Source organism: Lissotriton helveticus, chromosome 10, assembly GCF_964261635.1.
Source record: "Lissotriton helveticus chromosome 10, aLisHel1.1, whole genome shotgun sequence".
NCBI lineage: Eukaryota > Metazoa > Chordata > Amphibia > Caudata > Salamandridae > Lissotriton > Lissotriton helveticus.
In genome coordinates this window covers 1,140,519,503-1,140,544,299 of record NC_136071.1, presented here as the reverse complement: position 1 = coordinate 1,140,544,299, position 24,797 = coordinate 1,140,519,503, and the positions used below count along the sequence as shown (strand labels likewise).

Sequence of the window (24,797 nt, the reverse complement as noted above, 5' to 3'; positions counted from 1 at the left end):
TTCACCCATACAATTACTCATACATACAGTCAGTTATTATTAGAACACTATCATATGCACTCATACACCTAGTCAGTCCTGTGAAGAATCAATCACACTTCGATTTCCTCATCTATAGTTAAACACAGAACACCATACTTTTCACACATATACTAACACATACTTACTCTCTTATACAATCACTGATACAAGTACACATTGATATGCACAGAGTCACACACCTCCCAGCCAGCCACACACACACTCAGTCTTCCATACATCCAGTCATTCTTCAATATGTAAAACGTATTTAAACTTTACAAAAACACACAGACACTAGATGATGTCATCAGTGATGTCATTTGAGATGTCATCAGTGATGTCATCAGTGATGTCACTGACCATGTCATGAATGATGTAATATGTGACATCATCAGCAGTGGATTGCGGGTGCGCGATATATAGTTAGTGCAACTAACTATATATGGAATTTCAATGGTTTTGTGTGAGTAAAATAAGGTTTTCTAAATGCTAATTCCTAACTATATATGGTCTATAACCTATGGTTTTTTCAGTGAATATATATATATATATATATATATATATATATATATATATATATATGTGTGTAGATATAAAGGTTTAGGTGGGGTATTTTTAGAGTTTAGGGTGGGTATGGGTTGCATTTTAAATGTAAGTTTTAGGTATAGTTTTTGTCATACATCCTCCTGTTGGTAATGCTGCCATGATGTGGATGAAAGAAGATCATTTTCCCTTCATGTTTCCCTATATGTTTCCCTGGCTTGCTTTTTGGTTCACTTCAAGGTATGCAATTTACTTCTTAACATGCTTTTTTTCGGGGAGACTTATCCAGGCCTGAACCGGTCTTAAACCTCTAGATGAGGCTGAGACATCAATATCTTCAAATTTAAAAGATTTACCAAATGTCCGTGGCATCTCTTCACACTTGTCAAGGTCTTGAGGTATTTATAAACTCCAAGACCCTCCTTAGCTAAAGTTCCTGTTAAACAGAATGCCTACTTAAATCCATCGATGAATGGTAACTCTACAATAAGGGGTATTTCCACTCCCCCGCTAGCAGCTATTACCTCCATTCATAACGTCCCCTCAACAGTCTTCAGTCGAGAAACTTGTCAATGTCTTCTTAAGTCAATCTGTCCAAAGTGACTCCTCGACCTCCCTCTCGCAGAAGTGGGAAAGCGTCTCCTTCACACCATGCCATGTTTATATTAAAAGGCCCTTTTTTCCCTTAAATAGAGAAGAGATAATTGAATGGAAGATCCTCATTACCATGGGGCCTTTACACAAGGGCATTTGGAGTATGTAAAGTAGTACCCCTGTAGTACTATTTAATGTACTAGTTCAAGCCTTTGTCAATCAACCCCAAAACTTCATACAAAGAACATGAATCTACATATTCATGACTGGAGGTGGCAGCCAAAGGAACAACGAATGGGTCTATCGGAGCATTCACCCGCATCCTTTAGGTTTCCTTTCTAAAGCAGATCCCGAAGCATGCCATTCACATTGAGCAAGAACACTTATTTACGAAGCTGTTGGCTAGGGAAACAGCCGTTACAACGCTGCCGTAACCACGCATAACCATTACAACGCAGCCGTTATAACGCAGGCACCATTACCACGCATAACAATTACAACAGAGCCGTTACAACACAGGTACCGTTACCACACATTTGTTTACAATGCATATGCCTTTACCACGCATGCGTTACAACAAATTTAGTTGCAAAGGCATACATGATAAAGACTAATGCATTTTAAACGTAAGTATTAGGTAAGTATTCAGCGTTTATGTGTGTGTGTGTGTGTATATATATATATTACCTACTGGCGGTCGCCAGTAGGTATATATAGTTAGGATTTTTTCTCTATGGGATTTTTGAAAATTCTATGTCTAATAACTTTGGCGTTTGTGGACGGAATTGGCTGAAATTTTCAGGAAAATGGCACATTTTGTTTCTGAGCAGCCCTTGAAAATTTGGGGGGGGTTCGTCAAGGGGGGGCCGAGAAAAAAGGGGGGTCCCAAAACGTGTTTTTAACATTGAGTTTTCCATAGGGCGGTTGGCCTCACTTTTAGCCCGAACGGCTGAATGGATTTGCACGAAACTTGGCAAAATTGTAGGGACTGGTAGCCCGATGTGCCTTTTGTAGGTCTCAATATATGTGCTCCAGTGGATTTTGAGAAATTAACGTTTAAAAAAAGATATATATCTGTAACAGCGGACCGGGCAGCGCTCCAGTACGCGTACTTTTCGCGCAACGGAGCTTTGTGAAGCGAAGCTGATTGGTTCTCCGGCGTCTGTAAACATTCCAAACAGTCCGTAGCGGCCGCCATCTTGTCTCTCGGTAGGATCGAGAGACAAGCGGAGGCCAAACCGAAGGGGCAAATGACCATAAGGGGGCATAGTAGATCCTCCCTGACCGTTTAGGTTTGATGTGGAGGTTTTAAAAGGGCCCCGCGGGGCAAAAAAAAAATAATATATTAATAATCGAACAGCTGAATGGATTTTCACGAAACTTGGCAAAATTGTAGGGATTGGTAGCCCGATGTGCCTTTGCTAGATCTCAATATATGTGCTCCAGTGGATTTTGAGAAATTAACGTTCAAAAAAAGATATATATCTGTAACAGCGCACCGCTTCGCGTACTTTTCGCGTTACGGAGCTTTGCGAAGCGAAGCTGATTGGCTCTCCGGTGTCTGTAAACATTCCAAACAGTCCGTAGCGGCCGCCATCTTGTCTCTCGGTAGGATCGAGAGACAAGAGGAGGCCAAAGCGAAGGGGCAAATGACCATAAGGGGGCATAGTAGATCCTCGCTGACCCCCTAGGTTTGATGTGGAGGTTTTAAAAGGGCCCCGCGGGGCAAAAAATAATAATAATAATAATAATCGAACGGCTGAATGGATTTGCACGAAACTTGGTAAAATATTAGGGACTGGTAGCCCGATGTGCCTTTGCTAGGTCTCAATATATGTGCTTCAGTGCATTTTGAGAAATTAACGTTCAAAAACAAGATATATATCTGTAACAGCGCTCCGCTTCGCGGAGATAAAATTATATCTGTATTACCTAGCTGTTGCTAACACCAGTTAGCGACGGCTAGTAGGAGATAGCGACCATCTTGGGCCCCACTTTGCATGTGAGTGATATTTATCACTAATGACATGCAAAGTGGGCATGCCAAGATGTTAGCGACTGGAAACAGTCGCTAACATCGCTATCTCCTATTATCAACTTTTGGAAATATTCGAGATAAGCGCGAATATCTCCAAAAGCTAGCACCAGCCCTGAGCAGTTCTTAGCCATGTTATCCAATGGGAGGTGGATAACATGGCTAAGAGCATTAGCTCGGTAATGCATGAATATCGCTGAGTTTTCAGCGATATTAATGCATTGCGGTCGTTTTTTATCGTATTTGCGATAAACCTTGATAATAGCAAGGTTTATCTGCGATAATTTCTGACGGTAAAAAAATCGTTGCTAAGCATCGTTAGGGATAAATATCGCTTAACTTTGGTAATATGCCCCAAAGTCTGTTAACGTTCGATTCGAAGGAAATCAGGAAGTGTTGAAAAACATTGTCTGCGCCATCTTGTCTTTTTCAAATGCCACACTTTTGTCGTGCACGGCAGCCATTTTAGATGCCTTGACCAGACCCACTCTGTGCACGCTGTCGATCCTTAGCATGGCTCCCCACCCTCGCAAGCATCTCCCCCAGGCAGTGGTCACCCTCGCTCTCTGTCTTATGCATGGGTAATAAACCTCCCCCCATCTGCGCTGCTCTTCCCTGAGAATCACACCCTGTGCCCGCCCGACACCTCCCTTTCGCCCTATTCACTACCGCACCCTCTGACACTCCTTTTCCTCTGTGTCCGATTGTCCAGGCTGGTCCTAGGGTATCAGCTAGCCCTGCAGATGTAGTTTATGGCCACAGCTGTAAAGAATCACCCCTCTTCAAAGGAGTTATAGTAGATCAAGGCCCACACTCGATGAGATCCGTCACAGCAGAAGCGTTGCTATTATCTGAAAACCATCCTGTATTGTGATTGGGGAGGGGACCGAGCCTGAAGCGGAAGATTCCAGGGATGACTCTTTGTACATCAAAGTTTTTACAATTATGTGTCACATTAAAAATATATAGCACTCCGACAAAGTAGTAAGATTATAAAACTTTAATAATTTATAAATATATACAAGAAAACAAAAATAGTAATAACATATAAACATTTTTAGGGAAAAACAACGAAGTAACGGTCGGCTGTGCGAATAGTCCCAACGCAGCACAACGTCCAGATTTCCGGCGTGGGGCGTAGCGGGGGTGGGTCATCAGTAGCAAACTGTTGTGCGAATAGTTCCAAGGCAGCAGAACGCGTTGAAATCTAGATGACACGAAAGTGATGTCTAGTAAGTTGCCACCCAGCAAATAACGGCGTGGGGCGTCGCGGGGGGTGGGTCATCAGTAGCAAACTGTTGTGCGAATAGTTCCAAGGCAGCAGAACGATGGCACCAAGGTGATGTCCAGTAAGTTGCCGCACTGGTTTTGGTATCCTACAATGCTGCTCCGAATAACGGCGTGGGGCGCCCCGGGGGAGGCGGCGTGAACGGGCCTCTCCAGGTGGAGTGTCATCTGTTGTAGTGGGGCGCCCCTTTACCGTTTCAGTTGCCATTCCGTCCGTTTTTGGTCCACTGTGTCAAAAGCCGCAATTCAGCAGAGTTGAGCCCACTCTTGCGGTGCAGCGATAGGCGGCTGTCACAGGACTCTCAAAATGGCGGCAGGCTGTTTCCTTTTTGGGCCTGGTCCACTGAAATGGCCCTGGGACACCTTGGAAATCGGACGCTTGTCTGCTAGGTCTTGGACCCCATTCTCGAAAGCGTCCCCTCCGCCTTGAGAATTCATCAAAAGTTTTGGGGGCCCCCGACTCCTGTAGGCTTCTGGTGGGGAGCGGTTGCCATGATTGCTCGCGGAATGACCACGACGGAGCTACGAGATGGTGGTGCTCTCATGCTGATGCCAGCTTCAGTCTGAAACATCCAGAAACAAGGTGGGGCTTTCATCGTTTGGGAAAAAAAAAAAGTTTTCATCCAATGAAAAGTGTTGTTTTTAGGTCATATGATCAAGCCTTCCATCATTAGGAAACCAAAAGTAAAATGAACCAATGAAAAGTTTTATAAACAAGTCACATGACCTGTTATGCGGCATAGGGTATAAAATGCGGAGAAAATACGTTGGCACGTGAGGCGGCGTCAGTAGCGGACCGATGTGCGAATAGGCCGAAGGCAATACAACGCGCCAAGATCCGGATGGCACCGAGGTGGTGTCCAGCAAGTTGCAGCACTGGTGTGGCCATCCTACAATGCTGAAAGTCGGCGTGGGGCGCCCCGTTGGCCTGTGAGTTTGCGTCAGTAGTGGACCGATGTGCGAATAGGCCGAAGGCAGCACAACGCGCCAAGATCCGGATGGCACCGAGGTGGTGTCTAGTAAGTTGCCGCACTGGTGTGGCCATCCAACAATGCTGAAAGTCGGCGTGGGGCGCCCCGTTGGCCTGTGAGTTTGCGTCAGTAGCGGACCGATGTGCGAATAGGCCGAAGGCAGCACAACGCGCCAAGATCCGGATGTCACCGTGGTGGTTTCATAGTTGAGAGGCACTTCATCTGCAGTGGGGCGCCGAGATCCGGATGGCACCGAGGTGATGTCTAGCAAGTTGCTGTACTGGTGTGGTCATCCTACAATGCTGAAAGTCGGCGTGGGGCGCCCCATTAGCCTGTGAGATGGCGTCAGTAGCGGACCGATGTGTGAATGGGGCCGAAGGCAGCGCAACAATATTTTCGGAATAGAAGACACCACTAGGCGCTGAGATGCCAAGATCCGGATGGCACCGAGGTGGTGTGTAGCAAGTTGCCGCACTGGTGTGGCCATCCTACAATGCTGAAAGTCGGCGTGGGGCGCCCCGTTGGCCTGTGAGTTTGCGTCAGTAGCGGACCGATGTGCGAATGGGGCCAAAGGCAGCGCAACAATAGTTTCTGACTGACACCACAAGGCGCTGAGATGCCAAGATCCGGATGGCACCGAGGTGGTGTCATAGTTGAGAGTTCTGAGCAGCGGTTGTAACACTGTCTGAAGCTTATTTGCAGCTGCTGCAGCTTCACTACGCGTCAAGATCCGGATGGCACCGAGGTGGTGTCTAGTAAGGTGCACTGGTGTGGCCATCCTACAATGCTGAAAGTCGGCGTGGGGCGCCCCGTTGGCCTGTGAGTTTGCGTCAGTAGCGGACCGATGTGCGAATAGGCCGAAGGCAGCACAACGCGCCAAGATCCGGATGGCACCGAGGTGGTGTCTAGTAAGTTGTCGCACTTCTGTGGCCATCCTACAATGTTGAAAGTCGGCGTGGGGCGCCCCGTTGGCCTGTGAGATGGCGTCAGTAGCGGACCGATGTGCGAATGGGGCCAAAGGCAGCGCAACAATATTTTCTGATTTGAAGACACCACAAGGCGCTGAGATGCCAAGATCCGGATGGCACCGAGGTGGTGTCTAGCAAGTTGTGGCACTGGTGTGGCCATCGTACAATGGTAAAAGTCGGCGTGGGGCGCCCTGTTGGCCTGTGAGATGGTGTCAGTAGCGGACTGATGTGCGAATGGGGCCAAAGGCAGCGCAACAATATTTTCTGACTGACACCACAAGGCGCTGAGATGCCAAGATCCGGATGGCACCGAGGTGATGTCTAAGTTGCGGACTGATGTGCGAATGGGGCCAAAGGCAGCGTAACAATATTTTCTGTATGGAAGATACCACTAGGCGTTGAGATGCCAAGATTCGGATGGCACCGAGGTGATGTCTAGCAAGTTGCTGTACTGGTGTGGTCATCCTACAATGCTGAAACTCGGCGTGGGTCGCCCCATTAGCCTGTGAGATGGCGTCAGTAGCGGACCGATGTGCGAATAGGCCGAAGGCAGCACAACGCGCCAAGATCCGGATGTCACCGTGGTGGTTTCATAGTTGAGAGGCACTTCATCTGCAGTGGGGCGCCGAGATCCGGATGGCACCGAGGTGATGTCTAGCAAGTTGCTGTACTGGTGTGGTCATCCTACAATGCTGAAAGTTGGCGTGGGGCGCCCCATTAGCCTGTGAGATGGCGTCAGTAGCGGACTGATGTGCGAATGGGGCCAAAGGCAGCGCAACAATATTTTCTGAAGAGAAGACACCAAAAGGCGCTGACATTCCAAGATCCGGATGGCACCGAGGTGGTGTCTAGCAAGCTATGCAGTTGAGTTGTGTGCGCACTTGCGGCGAATAGGTCGAAGGCAGCATAACAATGTTTTCTGAATAGAAGACACCACAAGGCGTTGAGATTCGGTTACCACCGAGGTGATGTCTAGCAAGTTGCCGCACTGGTGTGGCCATCCTACAATACTGCTCCGAATAACGGCGTGGGGTGCCCGAAGGGGGGGGGGGGGAACCGGCGTGAATGGGCCTTCCTAGGTGGAGGCTCGTCTGCTGTAGTGGGGCGCCCCTTTACCGTTTCAGTTGCCATTCAGCTGAGTTTCGGCTGCTCTTGATGCTACAGCGACAGGCGGCTGCAAGAGGACTCTCAAAATGGCGGCCTGTTCTTTGGATTTGGGCCTGGTCCACTAAAATGGCCCTGGGACACCTTAGAACTCGGACGCTCAATTTTTTTTTGCTTTCCTGTACATGCAAAAAAAGGTAAATGCCCGGTACGTTACACGCTTCATCTGCCACGATGAACTCTCCAGAGGAACCGAAAAAAAATATAGTTGTGGTAACTATACCATGCATCGTCATATGGAGAGGTGGCACCAATTAATTATAGTGCTGCATAAAAGAGAGATTTGGAGGAGAACCCCTGACCTGCTAGTACATTCATCAAAGAAGTGGCACTGAGAGCTTCAGAGGCAAGGGAAACGGTCCCAAATATTTAGAAGAACTTTGGAAAGATTAAAATGACATGTTTAGATTGTGGCAAATTAATTTCATGTGGACAGATGAGTGTTACTCTAATAAATACAGCATATGAACATCATCATAGTCGATGGTTGGTAGAGACATTTTGACTATATCCTGGACCTGCCCGTCCTCGCCCAAAATGGCGCCGGAATAAATGGGACTCGTAACTCCTTGTTGTGTACTGGTTGCAGAACCTTGAAATCACGAGATACGTATGCAGTTTTGAAGCACATGGCGGGCGGGGACGAGAATTGATTGAATATTTCGACATCCCTATTGATATTAAGTTCTGATGTGTTATTGATTACTGTACTGTTGAAAGTTCGAATTAACGTCACCCATGGTACTTGCCCGCAAATGTATATCTAGATAATTTTATTGTAACTGGCCCTGTCGTATTATAATTATAAAATGTACGTCCACCGATTCCGTAACTGTTAGACACCTTAGTTCTTGCAACCTAATGGCCCGCCCGTTACGTTCCTCTACAGTGTAAATGTCTATTCATCATATACGATTACAGTTTGCTCCGTGGCAGGCCCACGTGGTTATAGGCTCGTATTTGTATAATGAAATTTTCACAATAAAGGTTTTTAAAAGAAAACATGGTAGTAGTATATACATTGGTAAAGTTTTTAATAATAGTCACTGTTTTAGAATCATTAAAAGGCAAGTGAAATAAAGCAGACCAATTACATGAAGGGTAAAAGGTATAATACGAAGGAACGCAGTAAAGATAAATGGTCAAGGGCTGTTGTGTTTTCTATTCCTGCAACATAAAGTGATCGATAAGAATCTCATATTCAGGCGTATCGGCGACTAAGACAGCAGGTCGACCCTCTTTTGCTCAACGGCTCCGTCATGGGACGAAGAAACGCTCTTTTTCTCGAAAAAAGAATATATTTTACTTGCAGGACAGTTGTAAAATTTCCGGGAAAGTACATTAGCCTGGAACATTATAACATATATTTAAGAAAAAATAATGTTCGGAAGTAATGAAAAGCGTAATTTTTAGGTCATATGACCAAGCCTTTCATCATTACAATAAGAAAAGTAAAATGAACCAATGAAAAGTTTTATTAACAAGTCACATGACTTGTTATGCTTACGTTACGCGCTGCGCGCCCCGGATGACTTCCGGATGCGCTAACGCGGCGCGTCATATGACGCATTACGCGACAACGCAGGTCCAGAATATAGTCAAAATGTCTCCACCAACCAGCGGTCGGAACACAACCCCTTTCAGCAGGCTAAATAGTTCTGTTAAATGACAACAGAAGGGACAGGCAACAAGAACCATCAGTCAAAGAGGGGAGGGCTAGTTCTTCTCTACCGGGTTACATTGGGGCGCTACCGGAACTGATCGAATTGGTAGTCTACAGTGTTTCTGGATGTTTCAGACTGAAGCTGGGGTTAGCATGAGAGCAGCACCATTTCGTAGCTCCGTCGTGGCCATTCCGCAACCAATCATGGCAGCCGCTCTTTATCGTTATTTTGGGCGGGGTGGGTGGCGGAGCCGAGCTGTTTTGCAGCCATCATTGTGTGGAGTTCAGTTCATCTCACTAGTTTTGTATTTGTCATGAGGGGTTGTTCCTAATGTTTCTATTTTAGCGAGGTCAAAAAGAGATCCCATTAGTGGCCTACTGATTTTGCTTGATTCCTTTTCTTTTTTTTTACACGATTTTTCGTTATCTGCAAAGAGTAAACAGAGTATTGCGACTCTGTGTTTGTTTGTAAATAGAGAATGAACCAAAGAGAACTAATTCTAAAACAGTAAATACTTGGATAACAATCAATCAAATGGAGAGAGAAGCAGGCACGACGGATTACAACGGGGGCAAAGGCCTGCGTTAACTACCTTTCACTATCTGCAAAGAGAGAGTACTCCTAATAGAAATGGGGGGGGGCACCATTCAAAGCAGATCAGTGTGCATAAACACGAAAATGTTTTCACTTACCACGTACTTGACATTCGACAGCTTATGATATTTGCTATTAAAAAACCATTGAAATTCACTGAAAAAACCATAGGTTATAGACCATATATAGTTAGGAATTAGCATTTACAAAACCTTGAAAATTCACTGAAAAAACCATAGGTTATAGACCATATATAGTTAGGAATTAGCATTTAAAAAACCTTATTTTACTCACACAAAACCATTGAAATTCCATATATAGTTAGTTGCACTAACTATATATCGCGCACCCGCAATCCACTGCTGATCATGTCACATATTACATCATTCATGACATGGTCAGTGACATCACTGATGACATCACTGATGACATCTCAAATGACATCACTGATGACATCACTGATGACATCTCAAATGACATCACTGATGACATCACTGATGACATCTCAAATGACATCACTGATGACATCTCATTTGACATTACGGATCACATCACTGATGACATCATTCATGTGATAATACGATGAACCTCTTCAGACTCTAATATAACCTTAGATACACTCAGTGTAAACAGACACTCATAGACTGTCACTCATCCATGGAGTTACTCAGACACTTAGTCAGTCATGCAAAGAATCAATCACACCTCCATTTCCTCAACTATACAGTTATACACACCTTACTTATTCAAACATATACTAAAACATATTTACTCACTTATACAATCCTGGATACAAGTTCACAATGATCCATACAGCCACTCACACATTCACTGGCTCTTATGCACAGTTATTTATATATGTCAACTCTCACATGTACTGTGTTTTACATATGTACATACTTTGACATGTAGCACTGAGATATCCATTCACTCACCAATACACTCATGCACACAGTCAACCACCCATACAGCTGTTTCCACATGCACTTTTGAACCCATACATCTAGTCAATCAACTGCTCACACATCTATGCAGAGAGTCATACACCTCCCAGCCACCCAGACACACACTTAGTCTCCCATACAAATGCTTGGGCAACCAATCAATAACCCATACAGTTAATCATATAGCTAATGATCAACACATGCAGCAGTTTACAGAACAACAGACATAATGATGCACAAATTAAGACAGTTTAGTCACTAACCCATGCACTCAGTGAGACACATTTAATCAGTCACTCATACAGTCAGCCATGCCCCTACTAAATCCTTCATCAAGACACTTATACATCCACTCATTCTTCAATATGTAAGACATATTTTAACTTTACAGAATTATACAGTCACTGGATGTAGTCATCAGTGATGTCATTTGAGATGTCATCAGTGATGTCATCAGTGATGTCATTTGAGATGTCATCAGTGATGTCATTTGAGATGTCATCAGTGATGTCATCAGTGATGTCACTGACCATGTCATGAATGATGTAATATGTGACATGATCAGCAGTGGATTGCGGGTGCGCGATATATAGTTAGTGCAACTAACTATATATGGAATTTCAATGGTTTTGTGTGAGTAAAATAATGTTTTTTAAATGCTAATTCCTAACTATATATGGTCTATAACCTATGGTTTTTTCAGTGAATTTTCAAGGTTTTGTAAATGCTAATTCCTAACTATATATGGTCTATAACCTATGGTTTTTTCAGTGAATATATATATATGCATATATATATATATATATATATATATATATATATATATATATATATATATATATATATGTGTGTGTAGATATAAAGGTCTAGGTGGGGTATTTTTAGAGTTTAGGGTGGGTATGGGTTGCATTTTAAATGTAAGTTTTAGGTATAGTTTTTGTCATACATCCTCCTGTTGGTAATGCTGCCATGATGTGGATGAAAGAAGATCATTTTCCCTTCATGTTTCCCTATATGTTTCCCTGGCTTGCTTTTTGGTTCACTTCAAGGTATGCAATTTACTTCTTAACATGCTTTTTTTCGGGGAGACTTATCCAGGCCTGAACCGGTCTTAAACCTCTAGATGAGGCTGAGACATCAATATCTTCAAATTTAAAAGATTTACCAAATGTCCGTGGCATCTCTTCACACTTGTCAAGGTCTTGAGGTATTTATAAACTGCAAGACCCTCCTTAGCTAAAGTTCCTGTTAAACAGAATGGCTACTTTAATCCATCGATGAATGGTAAATCACCAATAAGGGATATTTCCATTCCCCCGCTAGCAGCTATTACCCTCCATTCATAAAGACCTCCCTCAAAAGTCTTCAGTCAAGAAACTTGTCAATGTCTTCTTAAGTCAATCTGTCCAAAGAGACCCCTCAACCTCCCTCTCACAGAAGTGTGAAAGCGTCTCCTTCACACCATGCCAATTGTACATTAAAAGGCCCTTTTTTTACTTAACCGCATCGATGCTGATGACGGAACCGCTCCGCCATCAGCCACGGTGGCGCTGTGCTGATGGCGGAGGGGTCCCGTCATGGCCCACCCGACGCGCCTGCGCGTTGCTGATTTTGCGCCTGCGCGGCGCGTTCTATTGAGCGGGCGGGGCCATGACGGAACCGCTCCGTCATCAGCACAGCACACCAGAGGCTGGTGACGGAGCGGTTCCGTCACCAGCGTGTGAGCGCCGCACGGCTCCCCCGCCCCTTAGCGCTGCGGCGGAATAGCCGCCGCAGCAAAGGTGTTAAATAGAGAAGAGATAATTGAATGGAGGGTCCTCATTACTATTGGGCCTTTTCACAAGGGCATTATGAGTATGTAAAGTAGTACCCCTGTAGTACTCTTTTATGTACTAGTACAAGCCTTTGTCAATCAACCCCAAAGCTTCTAAAATGAAAATAACATTTCATTATTCAGAGAATATTCAAATATAATTAGTACAAAAACAAAGGACTGTGCCTGTCTGAACTTTAACTAATAGGGACTTGGGCATGTGTGGGTCGATTCACAAAGGCATGCAGGTGCATGTTAAAGAGTACTTCTGTAGTACACCTCTCTATACTCATAAAGGCTTATGTGAATTGAGCCCTAAATAAGAAGGGGGCTCCAGGATATCTTTCAATGGGAGACTCCCTAGAAGGAAGAGAAAGCCTCATAACCCTCAAGGGTCCCAGAAGAACCCTTGTTTCTCCCTCTTCTTAGGGTCTCAGTTTCCCTTACACTCTCCCAAACACTCTCAGCCTTACACATGACCTGCACTGGCATCTTATCAGCCTGGAGTCTTACAAAAGAGGGCATCCGCTCCACGCTATACAGACACACAGCATATATATACACCATAAGATTGAAAATAGACCAAACAACCATTTTCAAATTCAAGAAAGCTGAATGGGGTCAAAACAGCATGTTGATTCATAAAGAGAACCCCATTGTGGTGCAGTCTCCTCCCAGGTGCATCCATAAAACCTGAATAGACTACTACTGTATGAAAATGTTTAGACCCTAAGCAGCATCAGCTTGACAAATGGAGTAGGTGTTACCTTTGGGTCCAAATATGTTGTTCTTCTGTCAACAAATCCCTCTTGGGAACAAGAGTTAGACATACAACTTCTAGGGCACCGCCCCTTGTTCATGTTCAACCCCTTACAAATCTGCCTCCAATTATTAAAGATTAACCTACTTCCCTGAAGGTTTTTGGGTATGTTTTGTGCAGATTTACCAGATGGGTGGGGCTAAGTTATAAGTGACCCAAAAACAATTTCACTAGAAAGTGAGATTGAACCATTGCTCAAGAGTTTCTATCACCAATTCTGTAATCATTGTAGCACGGGTACCATTTTGCTTTTATGGTAAGCTACTGAAATGGAAAGCCTTACCAACATTACCAGTGAAAAATAAATAGAATTGACACTAATATAGCTTCAAAAGAGTAGAAATGTGATTTAGAAAGGTCACCTTTGATGTTGATTCAATAATGTGCAACTTTTAGGGGTGAACAGCATTTACTTCGCATGCGATATTTCCCAAGCCATTACAATGCGGTCGTTATAAAGACCACGTTGTTAGTTCGCATACCTTTGTTACGCAAGTCGGAACAACGACTTGCGTTAGGGGGGAGAAGGTGTTGGATTTAAAATCCAACACCTTCCCTAGTGTCCGCACAGACTGGAGTTGGAATGGTAAATTACACTATTCCAACATCCAGCACCCCCTAATGCAATTTGTTGTTCCGAATTGCGTAGTAAAGATATGTGAACTAACAACGCAGTCATACTAACGACCGCGTTGTAATGGCATGCGTACTAAACGCATGCTAAGTAACGAGTGCTATTCACTTTTAGGGCCAGATTTACTAGGGGTTTGCGTTGTCCCTGTGTCACTCAAGGTGACCCAAGGGAATACGGCCCCTAACTGGGATATACTAGGCCATGCTATGCGTGGTTTCGTAAATCCAAGGTATAATAGAGCAGCAAATGTTGCTGCCTTGCATTACCTTTCGGCTTTATGCGTCCTATGTGCAGGGTGTGGGCTTTCCACCCATATTTTTTGACACATTCCCAGAGGTCAGTAAACCTTGGATTGCACCAAAATGCTGTGCCTCCATGACAGAGATCTAACCAGGAGAAATATCTTTATTTCTTCACATCACTTCCTGTTTCTATGCATGCTGCATTCTGCAACACACATAGAAAGAGGAAATGCATCCAAGGATTGTTTTTGTGAAGGAAGGTATTCCCACCTCCACAAAAACAACCCTGCTTGTAATGCGGGCACCCTTACAGCATGGCCCAAGGGTGCCTGGTTGGCACGCAGTGCACACCAATAGCAATAGTATGTGGTTGGTTTTTCCGCCACAAAGTAAGGGGTTATTAGGGTTGCCCCTTCCCTGTCAGCACCATAACTAATTGTTTCATGTCCAATTGACCAACGTTAATTAGCTGAGCGCCAGTACTTCCTATCTACGAAAACCCTGTTCTGTTTCAGCAGAAATGCGCCATAGTTGTCTTGCTGCGTTGCGTGAAATGTTAGTAAATCTGCCCCTTAGTCTATATGTTGCCTTGATAATATTTTGACTTTGTATAACTTCTTTTGAACATATTCACAATATGTACATTTGGAGGAATCCGTTGTGCACGCAATATTTTCAAGATTGCAGTTGTAAAAATAACATTTAAGTGGATTTACATGTTTCTTTCATCTCCATGATGTGAAGTGATACCTATTTTTGCATTTATTTGTTATGCGCAGACAAATAATTCTAGTTTAAAAAACACAGCGGGGTTGAGAGAAGGAAACGGGACAAGAGCAACAAAAAGACCAATTCCAAGAGAAGCAAATGATCTAAAAGTCAGGGAATCCATGAAAGCATCAGGAGATAAACTATTTAAAGGGATTTTTTTTCAAAGCTGCTTTGATGCCTCATTTATTGAAGCTTTACTTGAGTCTTCGTTTTTCCCCCTCTGTCTCTATTTTTCTCTGTCTCTCTTTCACTTTCTCTCTCTCTCTCACTTTCTCTGAATCTACTTAAGCTCACACGTCAATTTTATTCAGCATCGTCATCATCTATATGCATTTGTTTTATTTACTATTTTACTTTTATGTTTTATTCTAAAATTCGCATTGTGAAACCGAAATTTGGACCAGCTCTAGGACATTTGACAATCCAGTTTACAGTGAAAGTTTAATGACACATTGTAGTAAATACATTTCCACTGTGTAATCTATCATAGCGTGAGGCTCTCAATATCAACAGAAGTGTGCAGAATGTATTTGTATGTAAAATTCTGCATATATGTAATCTCCTCAATTTTATGAATTTGTGGATTGTTTTTTAAAATTATTGCTCATTGCTTCAGGAGAAACCTGTTTCCAATTTAAACTGAAGGATTCTTCTTAGTGTTTTTTTTTCAAATGTGCTATCAGAGATATAGTGCAAAACGAAATGTGTAAAACAAGAGTATTAGCAAATAATTCCAAAGTTGCTAAAATGGTTGATAAAATGGTGTACAACAATAAACAAGCTCAGATTGTATTTTGAAAAGCAGTAAAAGTTGTTTAAGGTATATGAAATATTTGAAAAATTGACATTCCTTGCTACAATACTTTCAAAGTGAAGGAGGATCTATTGTTGGTTCATGGTGAGAAATAAGTATTCACCTTCATGAAGTCCATTTTCGATACCACAAATTCAGATTTTCTTTCTAATTGTTTTCTAAAATGTTGTCAAAGTAAAACATTTTCAGCCTCGCTACCTTTATGAAGTTTTCCCCTTCCGTTTCAGAATTTGGAGGATGGGAATATGGAATGGGTGGGCTGATTGTGTGTGGGGGGCATGTAGCCATATGCATCTCTCCTTCATATAGGGATTATCTTGGCTCTGAGCTTTTACCTGGTTGCCTTACCGACATGTGTTCTGTTCTCGCAAAGGACTTTTGCTGACGAAGGCGCAATGCAAACCCACGACACAAACGTCCTGTTCTGCGTTGTACCCCTCTCAGCTCGTGTAAAGTAATCAATTTATTTCCATAATTTAGGGCTAGCAATTAAACCATGTACCTTTACTAGGTGGGCCCTTTCAAACCTATTGAGGGAATGTTATGTTGTTATGTTATATACTCTTATATAGCGCTCGAATCACCCTGGAGCATCTCGGCGATGCCTAGAGAAACATCACTGATAACGAAGCCGAGCTGAAGTGGAGTTTAGTACAGGAAAGCTTTTAGTTGTTTTCTGAAGGTTCCATACAACGGTATATCCCTCAGAGGTTTAGGCAGACTGTTCCAGTACTTAGGGGCCAAATAGGAGAAGGCCATCCCTCCCGTGCGTTTGAGACGGATGCGAGGTATGTGGAGCAGCATTGCGGAGCCAGATCTCAACAGACGTCCAGGAATGCATTTGTTCAGATTCTTTTGTTGATATTGCGGGCCCCGGCCGTTTAAAGCATTAAAGGACAGACAGCAAATTTTAAAGATGTATATTTTTTATTTATCAGTAGCCAATGAAGGGATTTTAACAAAGGCAGTGACGGGGAGCCTGCAGGCATATTTAGGATCATTCTGGCTGCGGTGTTTTGAATGACCTGTAGTTTGTTTAGAAGTGTAACCCCCGAATGCATTGCATAAGCCACAAGTAATTGTATGGGCAAGAAAGTGCTGACCTGAGTGGGTACATTTCCTTCCCTTCACGTGGCATTGGAGTAGGTCAACAGTAAAGGGGTGGGATACTCCTAGCTAATCTGCAAGCAAATTGTCGATGCTAAAGGCCACTTCTTGCCAGCTGTCCTTCCCATCCTGTTTCCTTTAATCCTGGTTTGGTCAATAAATCCTGCCCTCTATTGGGCTTCTCTATAGCCTTCAGTTCTCAATAACTCAAAAGGCGTAGGGGCTGGGTACAATTTCAAGGACATGTTGGATCTTTTGTACCCTGTTGCTATTAGTCCAAAACATGAGGCAGACTTGGCTATAGTCACATTTTAAGAGCCTCCCATAGTCCTGTACTTCTGAAAGAATGGCAGAACTTGGGCAGAGTCTTTCAATATGAGCGTGCATAATGCCAGCAGTCTGCTTCTCTGTGCGGTCTTCTTCACATTACTCATGCACCCTATTTACAGCTTCCTTTACATTCAATAACTGAGATTGAAGACCCCAGGAGACGTAGAGGAAGATCAGGGTGACCATGCATGCGCAAATCCCATGCTTGTGCCTTGAAAGCTTTTATCCCTATAACCTATCACAAGACAACCCCAATATCTGATAAAGGGAAAAGTCCATTGTTTTACATCTCCAGAGTTACTATAGGGAATGACATTTGTTGTATCTATGAGTAGTGGTCGCAACACTGGGTCATGAACAAGAAAGGGAAGTTTTACAGAAAAAGTATTGTTGCTGTTTTCAATCAGTCTAGTAGACAAGTGCAATCAATGGGAACCTCCATCCTCTGACCCCTGACAGGGAAAGTAAAGCATAATACATGTATCTTTAGCCTGCATATGCTTTCACCGTAAAAACTCTTCCTTGTGTTTTCTGTTTGCAGATTTTACTCTTCACCGTACAGTATTGCCACAAACCGCATGATTCCCCAGACGTCGATCACACCCTTCATTGCTGCCTCCCCTGTGTCTACATATCAGGTAGGTCATATCACCTGGATTTACTGAAATGAACTGACTTAGTTAATGTGTGTTACTGAGATATCTTCATTCTTCCTGTACACCTTCAGAGCCTGGATATTCTCTTTGTGCTTCCTTAGAGCTATGTCAATGTCATCACATCCTGTGGTGGTCAGAATGCTCTAGCAGAAACTGAAGCATTACTCATTAGGTGAATGTGCAATCCTCTTGCTTCTCTGCCAGGCCACTCTCCAGTTTAATTGCATCATATGTAATCAGTATGCCTTAGTAGAAACTGAAGCATTACTCATAAAGTGAATATGTAATCCACCAGCTTCTCCGCCAGGCCTCTCTAGTGTAATTACATCCTATGCAATCAGTATACCCTAGTAGAAACTGAAGCATTACTCATTCATTAAACCCAGACAATGGTGCAGAGACTTGAGGCATATTAATCTGAATTAACCTCTAATAGCAGCAACCTCCTAACTCCTCCCACAAACATGACTAATGTGTATGAATTTACTGAACACTACATCCAATCCATGTCAGACATACTTGATGCCATCGCTCTGAAGTAGCTAAAAAGAAACCCAGTAGGTACTCCAAACCCTGGCTCAATGTTAACCTTAATAAGGAAAGGCGCAACTTAATCCTTTCAGAGAGAGCTTGAAGAATCTCTCCCGCCTTAGCACACCGTAGGCTCCTAGGTTCTACTAGAAACTTCTATAATAAACATATCCGAAGATCACAAGTGGAATACTTCAAGGCGCAACTTGACAGTGCCTAAAACAGACTGATCGGTAGATAATGGGTTACTGCCTAGCAGAAATGAATTCTCCACCCATGTCAATGAAAAGACTAGGAAGATTGAATAAGAATTGGAATTCACCTTCCAGCACCTAATAATCCAGGTCCAGCCCAGTCTCCTCCCAGTGCAACACCTGGTTTGATCCCTTCTTACTGGCTATACTACAAAAAACAATGCTACTTGGAATGTCTTTATACTTCCAGATGAAACCGATATACTCAAAACAATTTAAATAAAACCCTCCAACCACTTCAATGATCCTCTGCCCCTCAAACTCTTCAAAGAACTAAGATCTTCCATACTCCCCCTTTGTACTAAGGTTGTTAATGCATTACCTTCTCAAGGCATGATTGATTCATGACTGCTTAAATATAGGGCAAGTTACCCCTATCCCCAAAAAATCGAATCCAGGCCTATCGGACCTCAGCAATTTCCGTGCAATTAGCAACATCCCAACACTACCAAAGATGCTTGAGAAATGCATACACCTGCAACTCCAACCACATTGAGCATTTTCAGCTCCTTGACCATTGCTAATCTGGATTCAGAACCGGTCGTAGCACTGAAACGGCTCTAACACACATTGTGGATGATGGTACTGCTTGACCAGAATAAACCTACCCTGCTTATACTTCTGAATGTCTCTTCAGCATTTGATACGGCCAAACGTGACAGCATGATTGACCTTCTTGTAAGAAGGATAGGACTATCTGGTCCTGTTTTAAGCTGGTTTGCCCTGCTCTTAAATAACAGAGCTCAAAGTCAATCAAACCCTTTGGGGCATTACTCTGATCTCGACTGGAGTACCTCAAGGATCCACACACTCACCCACATTATTCAACTTGTAATTGGAACGTCTTACCGAAATTTTGAAGCACTCAAACATTTATTACCACATGTACGCAGATGATACACAATCGCCCTTGAAAATGTCCTCACCCGGAGAAATTAAAACCCTCAACTGCACCCTCATGAAAACCCAACACTCGTTAACCCACAATCACCTTATGCTCAACACACTCAAAATGGAATTCCTCCTACTCGCCCCTCACAATCATTCCGCCCCTATAAAAGAATGTCTCAAACAACTTACAGCTCTCAACTAGATCCCTCACAATATTGACTCTACTAGATAGATCTCTAGGTGTAACCCTGGACAAATACTTTAATAGATAAGATCATATTAGTGCAATCACCAGAGGAACCAATTACCAAGTAAACACACTAGGGAAACTCAAAAACACTTTCTGCCCCCTGATGACTTTCAGTAGCCAGTCCAATCCCTAGTCATGTTCCAGTTAGACTATGAGAGTGCTACTCTTGCAGGCTTACCCAAAGCAAGTCTGGCACAGCTAAGGGCCTCATTGAACTCAGCTAGCTGCTAGGCTTATCATGAGATCCAAATAATTCGACCACATTACCCCAGACAGAAAACACATATAATAGCTCCTGTACAAAGCAAGGATCCAGTTGAAGATGGTCTCCATGACGCACAAGGCACTTCACCATAACACTACCATCTATCTGGCCAATAAACTCAAGCTATCTGGTGGTAGTCATTCCTTAAGAAGTGCTAACTCCTCACTGTTGAAACCACAGAAGTTCAACAAAAAGAAAACTCACAACCTCTCCTTCTCTGGTCTATCCCCCAGAATATGTAACACACTGCCTCCGGAAATCACGTCAAACCCTACCTCCTTCGAAAAAGAAGCAAAAATACATATGTTCAATAGATTCCTTCTACAGTAATCGTGAAGCCACTCAGCTTGACTATTTTCCTGTTGCAACCACCGGGTCTTGAATCTACTAGGATGATTGTTTTTATTGTATCGGTATTGCTTCTTGCTCACTCCTTATTGAATCTCTCCTTGTATGTACAACTAGTTTGCAATTGTACAGTGCTCTGATACCCTGACAGGTTATGGTATACAAAACTCCTAAAATTAGGTGAATGTGTAATCCTCTGACTTCTCTGCAAGACCACTCACCAGTGTCATGACTTCATATGTAATCGGTATGCCAAAGTAGAAACTAAAGCATTATTAATTAGGTGAATATGTAATGAAATGAAATAATGAAATACCAGCTTTTGTAAAGCGCACAGCTACCTCAGAAGAGGTGTCCCGGCGCTGGGGGCCCTCTGGAAGATTAACCGAGCTATTGCCCAGAGTCACATGGCACTGGGCTAAACTACAGAGGGCGATCGAACCGTGAACCCCGTACTCCAGTATCAGGCACCCTGGCCGCTGCGCCACACCTCTTCCACATCCCAATCCATCCTCCAGCATCTCTGCCATGCCACTCACCATTGTCATTACATCATTATGTAATCAGAATGCCCGTGAAGCAACTGAAGCATTACTCATTAAGTGAATATGTAATCCTCCGGCTTCTCTGCCAGGCCACTCACTGATGTCATTACAGCCTATGTAATCAGTATGTAGTAGTAGTAACTGAAGCATTACTCATTAGGTGATTGTATAATCCACCAACCTTTCTGCCAGGCCACTCACCAGTTTCATTGCAACCTATGTAATCAGCATGCTATGGTGGAAACTGAAGCATTACTCATTAGGTGAATGAGTAATACTATGGCTTCTCCGCCATGTAACTCACTAGTATCATTACATCCTATGTAATCAGTATGCTCTAGTGGAATCTGAAGTATTAAAAAAAGTAAATAGATAGAATGCTTGAATGAATCTCAGCCATTGGTAATCCCTCAGACTGCATTCCAGTCCATCGTTATTTTTCACTCCGTGCCACCTCAGTTTGGACCCAGCCATATGAAAATCAGGTTTGCTTGTTTTCAGGTCCAGGGAGGACCTGGCCTGGAAATATGGGGTGGACCTTCTCCCATTGGAGCAGGGTGAAGGCTGATTTGAATATGGCTGCGTCCAAACTGAGGTGGCATGATGGGCTAAAAACAATGGATTGGAATGTAGCCTGAGCGATCCCCTTAGCTGAGATAAATTCAAGCTTTCCATCCATCACTTTGTCTTTTGATACCCGTAGTGGAATCTGAACCATTACTCATAGGGTGAATGTGTAATCCTACGACACGAATGATGGCTTGATCGCACCTTGGGAACACCTATGTAATTGCTGTTCTGTGGGTGTTTGCACAGAATATCGGCTAAAGAAAAATTGTGTGGACAAAATATTGTGTCAAAATAATTGAGGCCAAAAAATATTGTGAAGGTAAGTTTCTATTGGTAAGCAAAGTTTTACTATACTTAACTCTACATATATATATATGAACCCAGTCGAAACACGTCATGCTGTGGAACTTTTGCACAATAAAGCACTGAATTTGAAAGTGAGCTGCAAGTGGTCCGTACCTGATTTTCTGACCGAGGAGTGAGGAATCTGGATCAGGATTTGGTATGTGTATATATATATATATATATGTTAGAAAGGGTTCTCCCCACACAGTAAAGATCAGGAACCACAAACGACTCGCACTCCAGGGTCCGTGTTGAAAAAAGCGTTTATTGGCTAATATATATATATATATTCAAGGTACATAGATATCGAATTAAGAATAGTTAATCTATACTTAGCTCATTCCACTTACCTTCTCGATATTTTGGTCCTCAATATTTTTTACACGATATTTTGCCCACGCAATATTTGCTTCTTCCATGTTTTGTCAGTCGACCGTTCTGTGGTGGCACGAGAGCGCTATAACTCTTGCTCTAGGCTTCCAAGCACCCTTCCGAGACATTTACTGTCAGCTCTAAAAGCCAACATACCTTTGTATTACCGCGTTCACCTTCGGGTCAGACTTTTGTGGATGCCTGTGAAATAGTAGCCCTGTAGCAGCCACCCAGACACCAGTCATTTCCCGGCACGTAACCTTATATCATCCTAACAGCGTTCTTTATACTTCAACGCAGGTTTAAGAGGTTCCTGGAGAATGGCCAAAGTGAAATAAAAATGTGTTCGGAGCTGAGATAAAATGTTGCCTGCTTGGTTTCATATCCAGGAGAGCAGGGAGGGCGAGAGATGATTTGTGCCAGGACAGTCCCAATGCAGCGGGAAACATCCTTTACAACAAAACTTTTACAACGCACTACCATTACGACGCAACTTTTACAACACAAACTATTACAACGCGTAGCGCTTGGGGGCGCTCTAGGATAGGGAATAGGTTAATTTACTATCCAATAACCTTCCCTAGTGTCCACGGGGACTGGAGTTGGAATAGTAAATTAAACTATTCACTATCCAGCGCCCAAAAGCATTATGCGTTGTAATGGTATGCGTTGTAAAAAGCGACAGGATGCCCTTGGTGGTGACAGGTCGCGCTATACAAATATACTACAATACAATACAAGTAAAACTTGCGATGTAAAGGTAGGCGTTGTAAAAGTATGCGTTGTAACGTCATACATCCCAATGCAGCTCATTGAAGAATTATTTTGTATTCTCTGTTCTGTTGAGGGTTCCTAGCTCAGATGCTATATGCACCATAAATGCACCTCTTTAGACCTATGAATCCATTAGCGAAGTGGTCTGTTCTGGTCGCGGAATCTCGCGAGACGAAATACTTGGCATCACATCAACCAGTAGGTGAACTTCATGAGCATGCCTTTAGTGGTTGGCCCACCTTGCCTTCATCATAGGAAGTCAATTAAAAAAACATGAATGTTAGTAGTTTTTAACCATAAAGGCGGTTACCTGTTGCTTTACTGGGCCTCGTAGAACAGTCTCAAGCTATGTCACAGCGGCGGTGATACACAGGGCACCCCAGGTATTTCACTTGAGATTCATTTTCAAGTCTGAATGTGACTTGTGTCCTCTTTAGCCTTTGTAGGGTAACTGGTGGGATATTCGTGGTTGATGCTAAGCAAAACCCTTCCCAAAGTTAAATGTTTCCTCTTTCTCACAAGGCAGTGGCTGGTCTACACCAGTTAGGAGATCTGCCACAAGTTAAGGGCATGGCACATTGAGGCTGCCATGGCTTAGGTATAGGTTTCTCCAGTAAATTTGTTCCACTGCTGGCCTCGCTGCACACTGCTGCTACTCTGAGCTGCACACACCTCACAATGAGCCTGCGCTGCCTCACTTTCACCACTGTTTTCCCAGCTAACACTCATACCACTACCCTGCCAAGGCTGCCACCTCACTCACAGTACCCATGGCACCAACACCACTAATAAAAGGGATGGAGTGGCTGCTCTCCACCATGTTCCTTGACTTGCCCGCAAATGTAGGAATTGAGAGGTTGCTGTGAGTCTATATCTTCAGCCCGTCTGCCTGAGTTACACAGCCGTGTTGCACGAAAGAGATTGTGCTTAATTTGTAATAGAGTGATGAGGCCCAAACTTTTGCCCAGACAACACCGACTGGGGCTATCGAATGTTCAGGTTACCCGATACCATGTCTCTGTAGTTTGATTCCACCTCATGACTCTTCCATCCACCACCAGATGGATGTATGACGTTACAACGCGCTCTTTACACTGCGATACGTTTACAATGCGGTCGTTACAACGCAAGTCGTTACAACGACTTGCGTTAGAGGCGCTGGACTTAGGAATAGTATGATTTACTATTCTAACTCCAGCCTACGTAACAGTAGGGAAGGTGTTGGAATAGTAAATGATACTATTTCTAAGTATATAGTGCAATCCAGCGCAAGTCATTGTAACAGCTTGCGTTGTAATGACGCGTTGTAAACGTATCGCAGTGTAAATACCGCGTTGTAATGGTTGTCTCCCCCACCAGACACTTCCTGCCCATTTATTTCACTCATGCAGGTTCTTTTCAATCCCTGCATTCTTTGTTTGTTGCAGTTTTTCCTTCTACCTCCTCATTCTTTCCAACTTTTGTATGTTTTTTCTCTCTTGTTCGGGGTCGAAACCAGAGGAGGAAAAATAAGTGCCGGTCTCCCAAAATAAGTGCCGGTCTCCCAAAATAAGTGCCGGTCTCCCAAAATAAGTGCCAGCCTCCCAAAATAAGCGCTCGTGGGCCCCACCTTCAACCACTGGCTCAAATTAAGCACTCAGAGGCTCCATCCTGACCTGGAGATCATCGCCTGGACTCATT

The 24,797-nt window shown here is 43.5% G+C and overlaps 1 protein-coding gene across 2 annotated transcripts in view; it reads left to right on the top strand.

Moving 5' to 3' along the window:
• Window positions 1-24,797, top strand: part of RBMS3 (RNA binding motif single stranded interacting protein 3) — a 1,517,465-nt gene that overhangs the window by 1,304,049 nt on the left and 188,619 nt on the right. For both annotated transcript variants that reach the window (XM_078663941.1, XM_078663942.1), the window contains exon 9: window positions 17,858-17,954. In XM_078663941.1, the coding sequence (XP_078520067.1) occupies window positions 17,858-17,954 (97 nt within the window). The remainder of the gene's footprint in view (window positions 1-17,857; window positions 17,955-24,797) is intronic.